This window comes from Molossus molossus, unplaced genomic scaffold (genome assembly GCF_014108415.1).
Source record: "Molossus molossus isolate mMolMol1 unplaced genomic scaffold, mMolMol1.p scaffold_m16_p_14, whole genome shotgun sequence".
NCBI classification, from domain to species: Eukaryota; Metazoa; Chordata; class Mammalia; order Chiroptera; family Molossidae; genus Molossus; species Molossus molossus.
Window position 1 is genome coordinate 22,946,413 of NW_023425349.1, and position 17,984 is coordinate 22,964,396.

General features: G+C 44.0%; 1 protein-coding gene across 1 annotated transcript in view; it reads left to right on the plus strand.

Moving 5' to 3' along the window:
• CTNNAL1 (catenin alpha like 1) overlaps nucleotides 1-17,984 on the plus strand; it is a 56,422-nt gene that overhangs the window by 21,936 nt on the left and 16,502 nt on the right. Inside the window, exons 6-13 of the mRNA XM_036261740.1 lie at nucleotides 1,332-1,421; nucleotides 2,466-2,636; nucleotides 7,308-7,508; nucleotides 8,783-8,869; nucleotides 9,614-9,700; nucleotides 13,516-13,674; nucleotides 15,438-15,530; nucleotides 16,631-16,781. Coding sequence (XP_036117633.1) covers nucleotides 1,332-1,421; nucleotides 2,466-2,636; nucleotides 7,308-7,508; nucleotides 8,783-8,869; nucleotides 9,614-9,700; nucleotides 13,516-13,674; nucleotides 15,438-15,530; nucleotides 16,631-16,781 — 1,039 coding nt within the window. The remainder of the gene's footprint in view (nucleotides 1-1,331; nucleotides 1,422-2,465; nucleotides 2,637-7,307; nucleotides 7,509-8,782; nucleotides 8,870-9,613; nucleotides 9,701-13,515; nucleotides 13,675-15,437; nucleotides 15,531-16,630; nucleotides 16,782-17,984) is intronic.

Here is a 17,984-nt window from a genome sequence, read left to right on the forward strand (position 1 = left end):
TGAATTTACTATAATAATTTACTAAAACAAATAAAAGGCGAATCATTCTCAAACTTTAGGTCTTTGTTATTTGTAAGAAAGGGCTTGTCATCCAACTCACAAATGAAGAAAGACTGGTGTGGCAGGTGAAAATGTTATGTAATTGAAATGTCAGTGTCCGCAAGTAGCATTTTATTGGAACACGGCCATGTTCATTTGAGTATGTATTGTCTGGGGCAGCTTTAACACTATAATGACAGAATGAGGTGATTGTGACACAGCCCATGTGGTTCTGACAGCCTAAAAATGGTAATATATGGCCTTTTATTGAAAATACATGCTGACCTCTGATTTAGATGGTCATAACCAAACTGATATGAAGAGTATTTGGTTCTAGGTTTGATAAGCAATATTCGATACTTCTTTGATAGCACACATTCCATCAAGGGCACTTTGAAGGGAAACCAAAAGAAAAAAATTTAAAATTCATTTCTTGCTTCAGAGTACATAATCTAGTTGGGGAAGATGATATATCTATGAAACATCTTAAGAACATCTCAGAGCAGCAGGTTGGTTAGGTTTAGGACAAACAAACCTCATATTGAGATGAATAAGTACTTAGATGGCATTTATCAGACATGGTCCCTGAAAGAATTGACTTCTATTTTTTTAAATCCTCACCCGAGGATATTTTTCCATCTATTTTCAGATAGATTAGGAGGGAGGGTAGGAGGGAGGGAGGGAGAGAGAGAGAGAGATAGAGAGAGAGAAACAACGTGAGAGACACATTGACTGGTTGCCTCCTGCATGACCCCAACCAGGGCCGGGGACGAACCACAACCTAGGTATGTGCCCTTGACCAGAATCAAACCCGAGACTCAGTGGTTCTCGGGCTGATGCTCTAACCCCTGAGCCAAACCAGCCAGGGCGAGTTGCCTTCTATTTTGAAGGGAATAATAGCCCACAGGTGCTCAGTAAATAAGTCATTTTTATTTAAGTAAAGCATGGGATGATTGTTTCTGGTTAGGAGTGAGGTGTGTCCACACGGGCACGAGAATGTCAGGGGTGGCAGGCCACCAGAATGTGAGCCTCGTGGCAGCTTCCCCCTAGGGCTCAGTCCCTGGCTCTGCCGCCCTTACTGGGGAGCTGTGTCATTTCGCTCTGTTCCGTTCGTGTAGCTAGATTGGAGAGGAGATGTTTTAGAAAAATTTATTGTGTTTTTTACCTCTCTGTCACTTTTTTAACCATGTTACTTAATTGTTGAGTATTGTCATTGTCAAGCAAATGATTTTTCAAGAAATTTGATTGTTCCCATGATCCTAGTGTGCTCAGTGATTTTATTTCCTTTTTAGGATCTGAAAGATGAAAAGAAAAAGGCAAAAATGGCAGCAGCTAGGGCCGTTCTTGAAAAGTGTACAATGATGCTTCTCACAGCTTCAAAGGTAAGTACATTTTTTGTTTCACTGTGTTGTAAATTAGAGAACCTGATTAAGTGCATCTAATTTATATATTTTACATTTAAGAAAAGGTCAAAGTGATAAATTGGAATATGGGCTCTCATAGTTTAACCCCAGGTATTCTTTAGCAAGAATGCTAACTTTCTTCCCCAGTTCCAAACAGCAATTAATCTACAAGTCAGCTTTGCTTGAGCAACTAAGCAGGAGATGGTGTATTAGGTGCTGGGAATGGAGGCCTGTCCCACACGGTCACTGCCTGCGGGTTTTGCCAGTCTCATTGGGGAGCCAGCACATGTGCTTCTGGCACAAGCTAGGCAACTTAGAATCTGTTAAGTAACAGTGGAATATTAAGTCAGCCCTTTGTTGATTCTGTAAATTCATATCTCTAATTCCTTATCCTACTTTAAACACAATTGTCAATCAAGAGCTTGTAATTCCAAACAGCATTTGGCCAGCAAATTGGTACAATTCAAGAATGAACAAGTCAACATCTCATTAACAGTTTCTTTAGAATTGCCTTTTTCGCTCAGAATATTTACTTTGCTGAGATCAGTAAAGCCACAAAAACAGATTTCACTGGAGCCCACTTAGAAGCCTCCCTTTGTATCTGCCCCCTGAGTGGTTTTTCGTTTACATCACTTTTTAAAAGTCAAACATACATCCACAGTCATATATCACCTGCTCATTTTTCCTCATTCTTTTTTAGTTCTTACACGTGTAAGACAATGTTTAAAACGATTTTTAATTATAATAAAGATACAGATAGGTTACCCCCACCCCAAATTTTAAGTAAACTGATTATTGAAGTATAAAGATACAGTTTTGCACTCTGCCTTTTTCACTTAACCTTGCTATCGCTTTTTACTCATCCTGCTTCCACTTTTAGTGAGGAGAAGCAGCTGGGTGAGCCAGGGACCCGGGAGATTTTGGTAAAGAACCATTTTTATTAGCATGACATGTTCTCTGTAAGATTTTGTGTGTTGGGATACGGATCAAATCTTAAAATAAAAAGCTTCCGTTGTTTTGAAGACGTGTCTCAGGCATCCCAACTGTGAATCGGCCCATAAAAACAAAGACGGCGTATTTGACCGAATGAAAGTGGCATTGAACAAGGTCATTGAGATCGTGACTGACTGCAAACCCAACGGAGAGACTGACCTTGCAGCTATCGGTATTTTCACTGGAATTAAAGAATTCAAAGTAAGAATAAAGAGAATATATTTTGACTCGTTTCTTTCCACTTTAAAGGAGCATTGCTGTATGTAATATCTTTATTTTGTGTAATATTTTAGAATAGATGCTTCACAAAAGCAGATATTTCTCTTTTAAAAGTGTCGAGAGGTACAGACAGTAGTCAGTAACATTTGGCTTAGGGTGGTATGTACAAAGAACACTGGTCTTGGGTTAGAGGAGCTACTCTGGCCCTGGTTTGGCTGTGGCCTCCTGTCATCTCTTTAGAAGTGTGTCCCTAACCAAGTCTTTGGAGGAGTGCTGTACCATCCATGGATGAGGACAGACAGCACACCGTTTCTGCTGGAGTCACTGCTGTTTCCTGGGTGACAGGATTGCTGTTTGGAGATGGAAATAGTAGTAACAGTATTTGTGATAACTACAATTTTAAATGTACAATAATACGTGCTAAAATTTATTGAGCACTTACTCTGTTCTGAGTCCTTCGAATGTATGTACATGTGTAATTCTCACAAGAACTATTGTTCTTATCCCCATAGACTATTTAGAAGACTGAGAAACAGGGATTACGTATATTTACATGCCAGCTTTGGGATTTGGAACTAGCAAATCTGACTCCAGAGTCCATCGTTTTAGGGCGAACTTCTCATCAGAAGTCAGAGAGATGGTGAAGCTGCCCTTTGGGTGAGAACAGTGTCTGAGTCAGGAGGCCCTAGGAAATCAACTAGCACAACCCCGGATTCAGCAGATGGGAGAACCCCTAGGAGATGATCCAATATGCCTGAGGGTTACCACCTCTAACAGGCAGAGCTGTCACAGGGATGGCGTTGTTTTCATCTAACTGCACTTTGACTTTTCAGGCCGATTGTTCTGTAATGTGGTTGTAATTCCAGTGAGGTCCTGGGAGGAGGTGAGAGTAACTTCCACCTGCTCCGCTGCCATCTGGGATCCTCCACTTGGAGGTTTAATTGTGCGAAGGTCTAAGTAGAACAGGGGGTCAAAGAACCTTTATCTTTAGGGGCTGTGCTCTTAATAAATATTATTTAAATCTCACTTTCTTTTTAGGTGGATATTATTATACCCACATCTTTTTAATAACATATTTTAAAAGTTGATTTTAGAGAGAAACATCGATTTGTTGTTGCACTTATTTAAGTATTTGGTGGTTGCTTCTTGTATGTGCCCTGGCCAGGGTCAAACTTGCAACCTTGGTGTATCAGGACAGTGCTCTAACCAGCTGAGCTACCTGGCCAGGCCCTATTATATCCACATTTTTTTGAGGAGAAAAGCTAGTAAGTGATGGAATCCTTCTTTAAAAGCAGGACTCTCTAATCCCAAAGTCCAGAGGTATGATTTTCCAATTCATCCCTCTGGGTTTGTTTATAGGGTCCCTGTCCTGTCCTAAATTCCTTCCCGAGGGGTAAAAAGCTACAAAGGACCGTTCTCTTAGAGTTGGCATTGCTGAAAGGCATCTTAGAGATTATTTTTCTATTCTCTTTTTATAAGGGCTGAGGGGGGAGATGTCCTGTTAAAGGTCAGAGGATAATCAGAGAAACAAGTAGGGTTAGAGCCAGGCCTTTGGCCCCTTGGCACAGCATCGCTGGCCGGGTTGACTCAGGGCAGGGCTGCACCTGTGGCACTGCCCACCGCGCTGGCCGCTGGCCCGTCCACCCCCAGGCATCCGAGGGCAGAGCTGCTGTGGACAGACTCAGTGTCACTGCTAGTGGTTGTCTTTTGGGCATCTTACCTATTTTCTGGTGGAGAAAATAATCTGTAGAGGGAATACTTTGACTGTATTGGTCCTGTGAATATGTGGACAAATCTTCTGCAAGCGTAAAAATGAATGGCCTTTAAAAAAATAACTACTGCCCTGGCCGGTTTGGCTCAGCGGTTGGAGCGTCGGCCTGCGGTCCGGAGAGACCCGGGTTCGGTTCCCGCTAGGGGCGCGTACTTCGGTTGCAGTTTGTCCCCGGCCCTGGTTGGTCGTGCGGGTGGCGGCCGCTCGATGTGTCCCTTCGCGTCGAGGTTTCTCACTCTCTCTCCCTTCCTCTCTCTCCCTCCCATTCTATCTGTACAAAAAATGGAAAAATATCCTTGGTGAGGATAAAAAAAAAAAAAAAAATAACTACTCAGTTCCTATTTAAAAACACATCTGTGTTCTTGCTAAAGGGAAAATAAAAAACCTTAACAGAAATGGAGTGATCAGCATGGCTGATTTTTAAATTTTTTTTAGTCCTCACCCGAGGACATTTTTTTTATATATATATTTTGTTCAGATAGAGTGGGAGGGAGAGGGAGAGAGAGAAACATCGATGTGAAAGGGACACATTGAGTGGCTGCCACCCACATGACCCAACCAGGGCCAGGGACAAACTGCAACCGAGGTACACGCCCTTAGTGGGAACCAAACCCGGGTCTCTCCGGACCGCAGGCCGACGCTCTAACCGCTGAGCCAAACCGGCCAGGGCGGCATGGCTGATTTTGATGTTGTAATTCTGTTCAAATTCTCAAATTCTCAGATCCTCATTGTCAACTCCATACCTCACTTTTTTGTGTGTGATACATGCCCCTAGCGGGAACTGAACCCAGGACTCTCTGGTCCACAGGCCGACGCACAACTGCTGAGCCAAACCGGCCAGGGCCATACCTCACTTTTATCCATGTTCTTTCATAGCCTAAAAAAAAAATCCTGTCCACATGTGATGGCGTGATGCTGAAGGAGAAGGGGCAGCAGGCAGGCAGTCCCCTGTGGCTCTTGATCTTCCTAAATCTTCATATTTCCCTGGGCCACCTGGAAGGGTTAACTGTGCAAGGACTTGAGAGTGCCAAACGAATGTAAGCCGTTCTCGCCAGCACCTTCGTTGTGACCAAAGTCCCGGTCATCGTGACTTGCTGCCGCTTGGCCCCTGTTGTTCCTGGGATGTATGTCACTGGCTCGAGGTTACAGAAGGTTGAGGCATAGCGCATCTTAGAAAACGGAGAGAGAGGGACACTGTCTGCCACATAGTGGAGGAGCTCTAAGCACCAGGTGGCCGAAGTGAACGTGGGCGTGAGACAGACTGTTAAAGAGGGACATAAAGGCAGGACCCTAGAGGATTTTGTGTTTTACAATAGAAGTCTGGGCTTGATTTAATAGGTGGTGAGGAGCCCATTAGAGGGAGGTGGCAATATTAGAAGTTTTACCTTTTAAGAAAGATTATACAGGCCCCCTGGTAGAGGATCTTTTGGTCAGGGAGGTGCTCATGGGTACCTGAGACAACATGTAGGGAGGCCAATCGGATGACTGGTTGAGTTTTGCTGAATTAATTAAGGAAATTGAATCCTTTCCAAGTCTTTCCCATATCCTCCACCCTCCACAGCCTTCCTCCGGGCTCAGTACATATTCTTTTTGGGGTGTGACATTTTCTAGGACTTTGCCTCGGAGAAAATGGAGGCAGATCCTTTACCTGGAGGTGGGCTCATTTCCGCTCCGGGTTGCTGCGTGGCCACGCTCTTTCCTCCTCACCCTCACTGACCTGACGGGGATGCTGGGTCACAGCGACGGGAGCAAGGCTCTGCGTGGCCACGCTCTTTCCGCCTCACCTTCACTGACCTGACGGGGATGCTGGGTCACAGCGACGGGAGCAAGGCTCTGCGTGGCCACGCTCTTTCCGCCTCACCCTCACTGACCTGACGGGGATGCTGGGTCACAGCGACGGGAGCAAGGCTCTGCGTGGCCACGCTCTTTCCGCCTCACCCTTCACTGACCTGACGGGGATGCTGGGTCACAGCGACGGGAGCAAGGCTCTGCGTGGCCACGCTCTTTCCGCCTCACCCTCACTGACCTGACGGGGATGCTGGGTCACAGCGGCGGGAGCAAGGCTCTGCGTGGCCACGCTCTTTCCGCCTCACCCTCACTGACCTGACGGGGACGCTGCGTCACAGCGACGGGAGCAAGGCTCTGCGTGGCCACGCTCTTTCCGCCTCACTCTTCCTGACCTGACGGGGATGCTGGGTCACAGCGACGGGAGCAAGGCTCTGCGTGGCCACGCTCTTTCCGCCTCAGTCTTCCTGACCTGACGGGGATGCTGGGTCACAGCGACAGGAGCAAGGCTCTGCGTGGCCACGCTCTTTCCGCCTCAGTCTCACTGACCCGACGGGGATGCTGGGTCACAGCGACGGGAGCAAGGCTCTGCGTGGCCACGCTCTTTCCGCCTCACCCTCACTGACCCAGCGGGGATGCTGGGTCACAGCGGCGGGAGCAAGGCTCTGCGTGGCCATGCTCTTTCCGCCTCACCCTTCACTGACCTGACGGGGATGCTGGGTCACAGCGACGGGAGCAAGGCTCTGCGTGGCCACGCTCTTTCCGCCTCAGTCTCACTGACCTGACGGGGATGCTGGGTCACAGCGACGGGAGCAAGGCTCTGCGTGGCCACGCTCTTTCCGCCTCACCCTCACTGACCTGACGGGGATGCTGGGTCACAGCGAGGGGAGCAAGGCTCTGCGTGGCCATCGGTGACTCTGGAGCAAGGTGTCCTCCTGGGTTAGTGGAGAACATAGTCACCCCTGGAGGCTGCATGTCCCCTGAGCCCTCAGACAGGGAAAGGCACGGCTTGGGTCTTCTGGGCACTGCCAGAAGTCGCAGTCCGTTTGGGTTAGGTGACGCTGACTCTCGTGGATGTGTGTCCTCTCTGTTCTTAGGCGAACATTGAAGCTCTTCCGGAGAACCTTTATTTTCAGTCCAAAGAAAACCTTTCTGCCACATTGGAAGCCATCTTGGAGCGGACAGAGGACTTCACCGACTCTGCCTACACCAGCCATGAGCACAGGGAGCGCATCCTGGGCCTGTCGGCTCACGCCAGGCTGGAACTCCAGCAGTTCACTTCCGTGTGGATTCAGGCCGTAAGAACTCATTTCTGTCGGAGTCATTTGTATCTAGTAGCTTCCCCCTAAACTTTGAGAGCTGTGGGAGCCAACCCCATCAGCAGGAGCATGAAGGTGGTCCAGAGGGAGTCACGGCTGTCTCCTGCCCGTCTCCCTCCTACTTGGCCAAAGTGTCCTTGCCCTCCATCCCCACGCACAGGACTTACCATCCCCAGGCCTGTTTCTCATCCTGGCCTGTCTGGGTTCTGTGCCACCGTCACCATCACTCATTCACCCTGTTGTCCCTCCTCTTCTGCCAAACTCCCCTGGGAACATCCCTCCCCAGAATGCTTTTTCAGAGTGAGGAGCAGAGGAGGAGACCCTGCCTAGAGGTTCTTGGGACCTGTGTCTTACCGCCGGAGCCATTCCAATGGGCCCAGTTCTCACTCTGAGGACAGCCGGTGTACAGGCCCCGTGACTTAGAGAATGTACTGAGGTCTAGATGCAGTGAGGACGAGGGTAGATCCAGTTGGCCCATGAGAGATTCCTCACCCTTGCACAGGCTCCTAGTCTGAGATTGCTGGGCAGACCCTTAGAGCCTTCCAGAGGCTTGTGGTGCTGCAGCTTACGACACCGGCGCTTCTCTGGGCGATTCTCTAGGTCAAGATGGACAGAGCAGGTCAGCAAGGGAAGCACGTGCCCTGTTTCTCATAGAGGGTGGGCGACAACGTTGAGAGATGGGCCTGGGATGTCTCTGGCACCTTTATGTATTCCTTAGCCCTCGGCATGTCGAGATGGTGTTGAACATGGTTTTCAACACATAGCACAGAGGGAGCAAAGCTGGAAGTCTTCAGCGAAAGCGTGGGCAGTGCAGATGAAGGGTGGATGAGGCTGAGAGTGTGCTGGGCACAGCAGAGTGCACTTCCTGGCGAGCTGACGTAGGAGTGGAGAGAGATACGGATCACAGATGTCTCTCGTACTTGGCATCACAGCTTTGCCGTCGCTCACATTCGCAGGAAAATTAACCCAGGGTGGACTGGTGTCAGGGGTGAAAGCAGTGTTCTGCATTTAGTTTGAATGATCTATGTGATAGCTAATCTGAAATATAGATGGCTTCGGTGTTCAATTTTAAGCCCAACATGCAGGGAAAAGAGTTCCTGCGAGGAAACGCTGTCTGTGTTGGGAATCAGCACTTCGGTTCGCAGTCGGCACCTTTCACAGTTTCACAACACTGGCATCTCCGGTGGTACACGCCAGCCGGGCTGTCCACTCATTCACTGACTTCAGCGGTTGCTACCACGTGCCTTTTATAGGCCAGGCCCCGGACATCTAAAGATGAAGGAGATGACATCTTCGCCTGCGAGAATTTTGCAATGTGGACACGTGTGGGAAGGGGAGAGGCAAGTGCAAAAAGCCTTGTCAGTGTCCAGAGAGAAGGCACAGGCTGTGTGCTGAGAGGGTTTGGAGGCCGGTTTCTATTTCGGGAGAGGAATCAGGAGGGCTTCTTGAGGATACTGACATTTAACTGTAATTTATTCATTCAAATAACTGAACACTTACTCCCTTCCATTTGCTGGGCCAGGTGTTGTGGATCCAGTGGTGAACAGAATAAAGGTGGCCCCAGCCTTCATGGAGCTTACCAAGGCCTGGTGGGACGTAGACATTAAACAGACAAACTCATCACAAGGAACGCCGAATGGCATGCTGGGATGGTGCTCAGAGAGACCAGAGTGGGTCAGAGGAGGGTCTGATTTAGATCGTGTGAGCCGAGAAGGCCTTTCTGAGAAAAAGACATTTATGTGAGGACTTGAAGAGGAATCATGTTTGAGTTTTAACTAGATCAAGAGTGATGAGATGGGCATCCCAGGCATAAGATAAAATAGCTTACTTTTAGACATGATGAATGTATTGAAGAAAATTCTATTTTAGAAATTAACCTGTATATAGAGAGGGAAAATATTACTAAATACTTAACATTCTGTTTTTCTATGCTAACCACAAACAGGTGAATTTTTAAAATCAACTTTTCTTATAGCGCACAAGATGAGGTTAACATTTTATTATAATTTATAGTTAAGTAAAATTGGCGTCTCCCGTTGAAAATGATGAGGTAATCCTGCATATGTACTTCTTTACATTTGTAGCAAAGCAAGAGAACAAAAAGCATCGCTGAAGACCTGGAACTCAGCATCCTGACAATCAGCCACGGCCTCGACGAACTGAAGAAGGAAGTGAGTATGGTTGGAAATCTAGCCTCTTTGAAGCCTTTGCGAATTTTCATGGTGTGCGTGGCGTGTAGGAAATGCAGTGATGTGTCCCTGGGTGCAGAAAATGATGGTGACAGTTTTCCTTTGCCCTCGCTGTTTTGAAGCCACCGCTTTGTCTGAGCCATCGGTCTCACAGCTTGTACGCAAATGTTCACGGCAGCTTTATTCACAATGGCCCCAGCCTGGAAGCTGCCGAGGATGGCATCAATGGGAACCGATCAGTGAATTTTGGTGTCACTCAACCAAATATTATTGAGCAATAAAAAGGAACAATATTGAGCCCTGGCTGTTTTTGCTCAGTGGTTAGAGCATCAGCCTGTGGCCCTAAGAGTCACAGGTTTGATTCTGGTCAAGGGCACGGTTCGGTCCCCGGCCCTGGTCGGGGTCATGCAGGAAGCAACCAATCGATGTATCTCTCTCACGTTGATGTTTCTCTCTTCCTCTCCCTCCCTCCTACTCTATCTGAAGATAAATGGAAAAATATCCTCAGGTGAGGATTAAAAAAAAAAGGAACAATATTAATACAGGTAACAATATGGATGTCACAATGTTACACTGAACATAAGGAGCTGGGAACAGGAGGGTGTGTGTGTATGTCTCTATCTCTGTCTCTTCTCTATCTCTATTTCAATATATCTATATATCCAAAGATAGATAGATGTAGATATAGATATATAGCTATTTGGAACAAATTCTTGAAAAGTCAAAACTAATTTATAGTGACAGAAATCAGATCAGGGGCTGCCGGGGGTCAGGATTTGGGGGACATTTACTGTAGAGGGTCACGGGAGAACTTCTTGGGGTAATAGAAATACAAATATTGATTGTGGTGGTAGGTATGTATGTTTGCCACAACTCGTCGAACTGTACTCTTGGTACATTTCATTGTATATAAATTATACTTTAATAAAGTTGATTTATAAAAAAATGTTCTTTTGGTTCCCAGTATGAAAACTTGGTCCTCCCATGACTTACCTGGTCACTCTCAGGTCAATGAAAGTTACTTTAAGACAGGGGTTTGCAAACTACAACCAGGCTGCCTGTTTTTCTAAGTAAAGTTTTGGGGCCACAGTCCCTCATTTGCTTTTGTCTACTGTTTTTTTCCACCAACAGCAGCATTGGGTAGTTGCAATAGAGATTGTGTGACCTGAAAAGCTTAAGCTATTTACTCTCTGGCCCTTGACAGAAGAAGTTTACCGATCTCTGCTTTAAGTCATAAAACACAATCTCAGTTCAAAAAGGAGAATGTTCACTCCAATATATTGTTATTTAAATTGTAGGACTTGTCTCCTGTTCTCCAGTCCTGAGCCCCAGCCAGGGCTTTGGGGACAGCATCGTCTCCTGTCTCTTTGCACACCCCTCATCCCTCAGGACGTATTTTCTGTTGCTGATCTTTGCCAGGTGTGGCCCAGGGAGAGAGGACAGGAAGTGGGGAGGCAAACGTTCTTAGTGACTGGTGCCCTTGTAAGATGCTTTGGCTGAGTTGATGCTTAAAGCTGACTTTCTCTCCCATGCACACTTGAGGCTCTCCTGTTGTCCCCCTCTCCTCCCCTTTCTACAAGTCCTATGTCACATCTTGCCCTCTTCGTGGGTGTGCCTGCAGTGGACTCACAGTGAGCACCATCGGCTCTCCAAGCAGGTCCTCCTCCAGAAAACCTCTCTTCTCCCTCATCTCTAATTTCTTGATTCTTGTATAGTTTTGAAGTAGGTTAAGGGGTCAAGAGAATGAAATTGGGTTTGGGATGTCTCTTTTATCAATTATATACCTGGTGTTTCACATTTTACCTGGTACCAACCTCTACTGAAACCTTCATTTTAACATCCTATTAAACATGGAAGGATATGGTTTAAAAAAAAAAACCTACCCATTTTTTCCCCCGCCTATTCAATTTTAACTGAACTATTGTTAGAAATGTGACTATCAGAAGATTTCTTACCTCTGAAATGGGTATAACAACATCAACCTAGGATTTTTGTAAGAATTAAGGGAGATAATGTCTATAAAGCGGTTGTTGGTACATTGTCCTTCCTCCCTCAGGGTTGGTAATAAGTTGTCTCTAGATCCATTTGTAAAATGTACGTGATCTTGGATGAGTTACTCGATCTGTTTTGTCGTCTGTAAAATAAAGGGTTGGCATTAAGTATTCTCTAAGGCCCCAATGGCTAAACAAAATCTTTTAGAATTCTCATGTGGCATTTTGTTTCCAAAAGAAAGTGCGTTTTAATGTCTTTGTTTCTGACTGTAATTATTCTCACTTGATTGCATGAATTTGGACTACCTATTGTTAATTTTGTAGAAAGTCCTGTAATTTGAGTTGACATTGGATTACTTCCAAGGGGAAAAACACTTCATTCAAATAGGCTTAATTCAAGGTCAGATTTTTTTTCTGGGGACAGTGTTATTAAAAGTGATCTTTCTGGAGAACCCAAAATAACCTGTCACTTTTTTTTTTAAGCGGGATAAGGAGAAGATTTTGGAGTTAATAGGACCCAAAGATATCCAGTGTGAATGAGCCATGTTTAAAATCCACTCCAAAGTCCAATGTAACCTTGGGGGTTGTTATCCTTTTATGTATCATTTCTCCCATGACCCAAGTGTTAAGAGTAAAGCTATGGTTAACAGCCATAGATAGACTGTAACCCGGATGAGGGACGGGGTGTGTCCTACTTGTCATGTGGGTCCAAGCTCTAATCCAGTGCCTGCTATGATACAGGTATTTAAATAAAATGTTGGAGAATACCTAATTGACTGCATCCCACATTGACACCTTTTCAAAAGACTCACTCATGATCACAAACTACCAACTGATTTTTGTTCATAATACTTTGAATACCATACTATTAATCCTGCTCTATTCCTCACTAACTTTTTAAAAAATTATTTTTATTAATTTATTTTTGTTACAGATGTTTCTCCTTTTTCCCTCATTCTCCCCATCCCCAGCTTTGTTGTCTATGTCCATCGGTTATGTGTACATGCATGTAAGTTCTGTGGTTTAACTCCCACCCCGCTGACCCCCTCTACTGAGGTTTGTCAGTCTGTCCCCTACTTCTGTGTCTCTGGGTCTATTTTGTTCATCAGTTTGTTTTGTTCATTGTATTCCACAAATAAGTGAGATCATGTGATATATGTCTTTCTCTGCTTGGCTTGTTTTACTTAGGATAATACTCTCCAGGTCCCTCCATGTCGTCTCAAAGGATAAGAGATCTTTCTTTCTTACAGCTGCATAGTACTCCATTGTGCATATGTACCACAGCTTTTTTATCCATTCGTCTACTGACGGACACTTGGGCTGTTTCCAGATCTTAGTGATTGTAAATAGTGCTGCTATGAACATAGGGATGCATATATTCTTTCTGATTGGTGTTTCAGGCCTCTTAGGGTATATTCCTAGAAGTGGGATCACTGGGTCAAATGGCAGTTCAATTTTTAACTTTGTGTATTCCTCACTAACTTTAAGAGTAGCAGAAGCATGTTTTATGGTAAGAGGCGCTGTGCGGGAAAGAGTTGATTGACAGCAGAACAAACAATGGACCAGGCTCGTCTGCCAGGATGAGGAGTTCCTTTCCCACAGACGGCATTCCTGCAGACACAGGGGACTCAGGGATGCTCGCATCACCTGGCCCAGGTCTGCACAACTGCGACCACTGCCACAAGGAGCTGGACTCTTCCCCTGAGGTTGCTGCTCTGTGGTGTTTGAAGTGATTCTGAGGCGCTCGGTTACAAAATCTCACGGTTTGTTGTCTTTCTGTCATCACCCCTCACCCCACATCTGCAGCTTCACAGTACAGCAACTCAGCTGGCGGCAGATCTGTTAAAATACCATGCTGACCACGTGGTTCTGAAAGCATTAAAACGTACTGGAGTAGCAGGAAATTTAGAAGGGTTGGCTGAATATGCCTGTAAATTTTCCGAACAGAAAGAACAGCTTGTCGAGGTGAGTGATCGGTTTACTTGTTCAAGAAATGGTGGTTTCGTGATAGCCGCACCATCATCAGAGAATGTTAATGCAAATAGTTTTTGGGTAACTTATGTGAGCATTTTCTCTCTCTCCTTTGTCATTCTAAAGGTATTAGTTTATCTGTTCTGTTCTTAACAACCATCTGGCTTCTAAAACAAAGCAACCAAAATTGCTAGAACCCACAAATATGCTTCTTAATCTTCTCTTCCTTATTCTCTCAGAGAGGTTAGACTTTGAGTAGGGCAATGGAGATACACTGTGTGACCTTGTTTCTGTCTGAATCTGTGGGGTCTCAGCAGGAAAGAGATGACACACTTAAATTAAGGTCATTTAAAGAGGGTTTAATAAAGGAGCTATTTACAATAGCATAGACAGGGTGCAGGGGAGACCACGGGAATGCAGTAAGAGGGGTTAGTGATAGAGCTGGGACCACCTCTAAGCCCAAGTCGATGGAGAGTGAGTGGTTACTGGAAACTGGAAGGGCATTGAGTCTTCTAGAGAGGCACGTAGAGAAGGGATTTTAGGACTAGACACAGAGACAGTCCAAGGTGACCCTGCAGGGAAAGAACATGAGCAGAAAGGCCCTTACTCTCCTCATCCCTGCTGGTCTGTTGCTGGGACGTCCCATTGGCCAAACATATCTGCAGACCATGTTGGTCAGTGTCCCAGGACAAAAGCAGGTTTGAGAGAGGGGAGTGGATATGGAGGGACAGAGAGAAGACATCCGGTACAATCTGCCTTCTCTGAAGCTATCCTGTTCTTCCCAAGTCCCTGTCATGTGTCCCTGGTGCTTTGCCTGCCACTCTGTTATAATTTCAATGGTTAATTGATATTCTAAGCCTTCCACCTATTGAGAATGTCAGATGCTTGATCTGATAGTAAAATATATACTTAACCCGTGTGTACCTTGTATGTAAAAGGTATGCCTTAGGCAACATGCATATAAATGCTCAAATCAACCATCTAGCTGTCTGTAGATGATCTGATATACCCTGCTCATCAAATCTCAAAGACTAATGGCTGAAGCAAGCTGTAGATCAACTGGACTCGCTTCCTGTCCATTACTTGATTATATCTGAAAACTGCTAAGGAGCGTTCTTAAAATGAGTCTAGATATATCCTTTTTAAAATAGTTTTGATGCTGTTTTGTTTGTAAGCCAAATATTATGACTGTATTCAAACTTGCTAATTATAGGAACCCTGAAGCAAATCTTTTTAAAAGATGAAAAAATATTTTTTTCTAATTTTCTGTTTTAAGTCTCAAGGCTTTCAATAATTTTTGCTGATACAGGCTCCCTACTCATTACGTTGGTCTTGCCTAATCCAGTGTTATCGCCAGTGAAAGGTGTGTTAATTAACTGACCATGAAGCAAAGTGGTTTTTATGGACAGATAGAATGTGTAGCTTTTAGTAATTGTTCTAGTTTAGCCCAGAGACTTTGGGCAAGTCACTTCTCTGAGCCAAGTATCTTCATACATAAAATGTGTGGGCAGTGCTAGATCCTTTCAAAGACTCCGCCTGGTTCCAAGGTGTGACCACCTTGAGCGATCAGATAGGAAGTAAAAATAATACACCTTGTTTGTTCCTACAGAATCAGTTGGTAACCAATATAGTATTAATTTCTCATTGTTGCAACACTTTATTTTTATGGGTTTTAATGTCCATATGAATTATAAAATGAGACTGTCTTGTGAAGAATGAGAATGTGGAAGTTGAGCTGTAGAAATGCTTTCTTGCAGACTTGTCGATTGTTGCGACACGTATCTGGGACGGAACCTCTGGAAATAACCTGCGTCCATGCAGAGGAGACATTTCAGGTGACTGGCCAACAGGTATGATCAACAGCAGATTGTTCCTTCTATACTAAGTCTTGTCTGAGTATCCTAACAAATTGTGTGCATGGATAATAAAGTGGTTTGCATAACTACAGGCCAGATCTACGGAGAGAAAGGCTGATACTGGAATTTTCCTAGGTAGAGTTGCCAGAACATAGCTGACATTCCATTGGGTTATCTGGTCACCTGACAACCTGGAGACTGGCCCACTGAATTGACGTCCTAGTTTACATCTGGTTTAATGAAGCTGTTTACAGTGAGGGTTGTTGTAACATGTTTGAAAAGTAAGCTACCTTTATGTAATAAGCCATATAAATATTCACGTTTCGACTCAGCAATTCCTAAGGACCTAAGGAGATTAAAAACAACAAAACAATGTCTGTTACAACATTACTTATAATCAGATTTCATTGGAAGCAAAATAACTGTCTTAAATTGGGTAAATAATATGACTTAAATGAATACTGATAACTAGAATTAGCAACATTGAAATTATATACAATGTACTTATATAAGAAAATGAATCTATGGGAATATGCAGAAATGGAAGTTCTTGTGTTTGAGAGAATTGTGAGTTATTTTTTCCTGAGCTCTCTATAATAATTTTCAAAGCCTTTTAAAAATTGACATCCCATTTAATACTGCCCCTGTCAAATCACTGGCAGGGAAAAAGTGAGGGATGGAACTTCCTTTCAAACCCCCACAATACAATTCATCAGGTGTTCTTGTTTCATTTACCGTGGTCAGCCAAAAGGACTTACTCCTAATTGCAGTATTGGAGGTAGATGTCACGCCCCTGGGTTTATAGTTGAAAACTCTGAAAGTGACTTGGAGACAGTGGTGGTGTGTGCCCTCCAGCTGAACCGTGTTGGGTGTTAGAGGACGATGATATGCTCTCCTGTAGAGAACAGTATCAAAGGCTTATCCTGGAAGCAGGAACTACATTGCTATGCGTGGATTTTCAACTGTGCAAAGATCGGCACCTCTAACCCCTGCATGGTTCAAGGGTCAACTGTATACGAGTGACTCTCACCAGTGATCATCTGCTGAACGTTTTATTATACCAGAGGATCTCTGTTTATGTTGTGTTTCCTCAGATAATTTCTGCTGCTGAAACATTGACATTGCATCCATCTAGTAAAATAGCTAAAGAAAACCTAGATGTGTTTTGTGAAGCATGGGAATCCCAAATTAGTGACATGTCAACGTTGCTAAGAGAAATCAATGACGTGTTTGAAGGAAGACGAGGTGAGAGACTGTCCACATATGGAAATGTGTTATTATTTTAATGTAACTATTAGTTCTTTAATTTCAAACTTCAGATGCAAAATAAATTATCTTGTCATATCCCAATTGATCTTTTTTATAGTAAAATATCTTCCACAAAAAATTATGAAGGTATTTGTCCTTCATTTAATATCTGAGCAGTAAAGTTTATTGTACAAAGTACAACGTAGTAGATTTCTTTTCTATTAACATTCTAGTTTTCCTATTGAAATTAAGTCATTGTATATTACGTTTAAATTGTTTTTTAGTTGCAGTACAAATTTCTTCTGCAACACAGTGATTGTCTGATTTAATTTTACTAATTTCATAATGAAATGAATGTAGTTATTTGATTTTTTAATTGCTTTCCTTGCACTTGAATGGAATCTTTTTCCTTGATCACTACCTAATCTTGGAATATTTCCTACGGTGGGTAAGTTCATTATTTCTACAACATGTAGAATAGCACAGTACAGTGTGCAGGAAGGCATCATTTTTACTTTTTATTTTAACATCACCTGGGAATTTTGTTTATTTCCCTTTGTTCTCTGTGTCCTGTTATTTATGTTTGTGTTTATATATATATATATTTCCCTTCAAATGGCTTCTTTTAGCGTCAAGCATGCTTAGTTTTTAAAGTAAAATGGCATTTAAAGTTACAAGAACATCAAATTACATATTTTTACTGAATATGAACATTTAATCATTTCATGTTTTTTAAAATGTTCATTTAGAATCATCGCTGATATGCTTAAAAACCAGGGAATGGTAGACTTTGTAGATATAACATAATTTATAAAGTACAATAAAGGTTTGTCCTTCTTCTACATTGAGAGATTTCTGTGATAGCTGGTCTGAATGGCATACCAGTTCGATGCTTTGATAAACTATGTACAGTGACATGGGTTTTTATGTGAGACAAGTTTCACATATTCAAAGGAAAGTGATGTAGCTGATCCGCACATACAGAAGGATCACGTTGCCATACGACCTGTTTAGCAGAGGAAGAGAAGTAGCCTCTCCAGCCTTTCTTAGCACGAGCACCCACTACGGATAGGCCAGACTTGAAAGAGGAAAAGTCATGACTTATTTTTAGACTATGTGGTCACTGTGGTTTCTTTTCCTTTCAAGCTGGGTATTATGTAAATGCCTCTTCTTTAGGTTTGGGTAACCTATCCAAAAAAA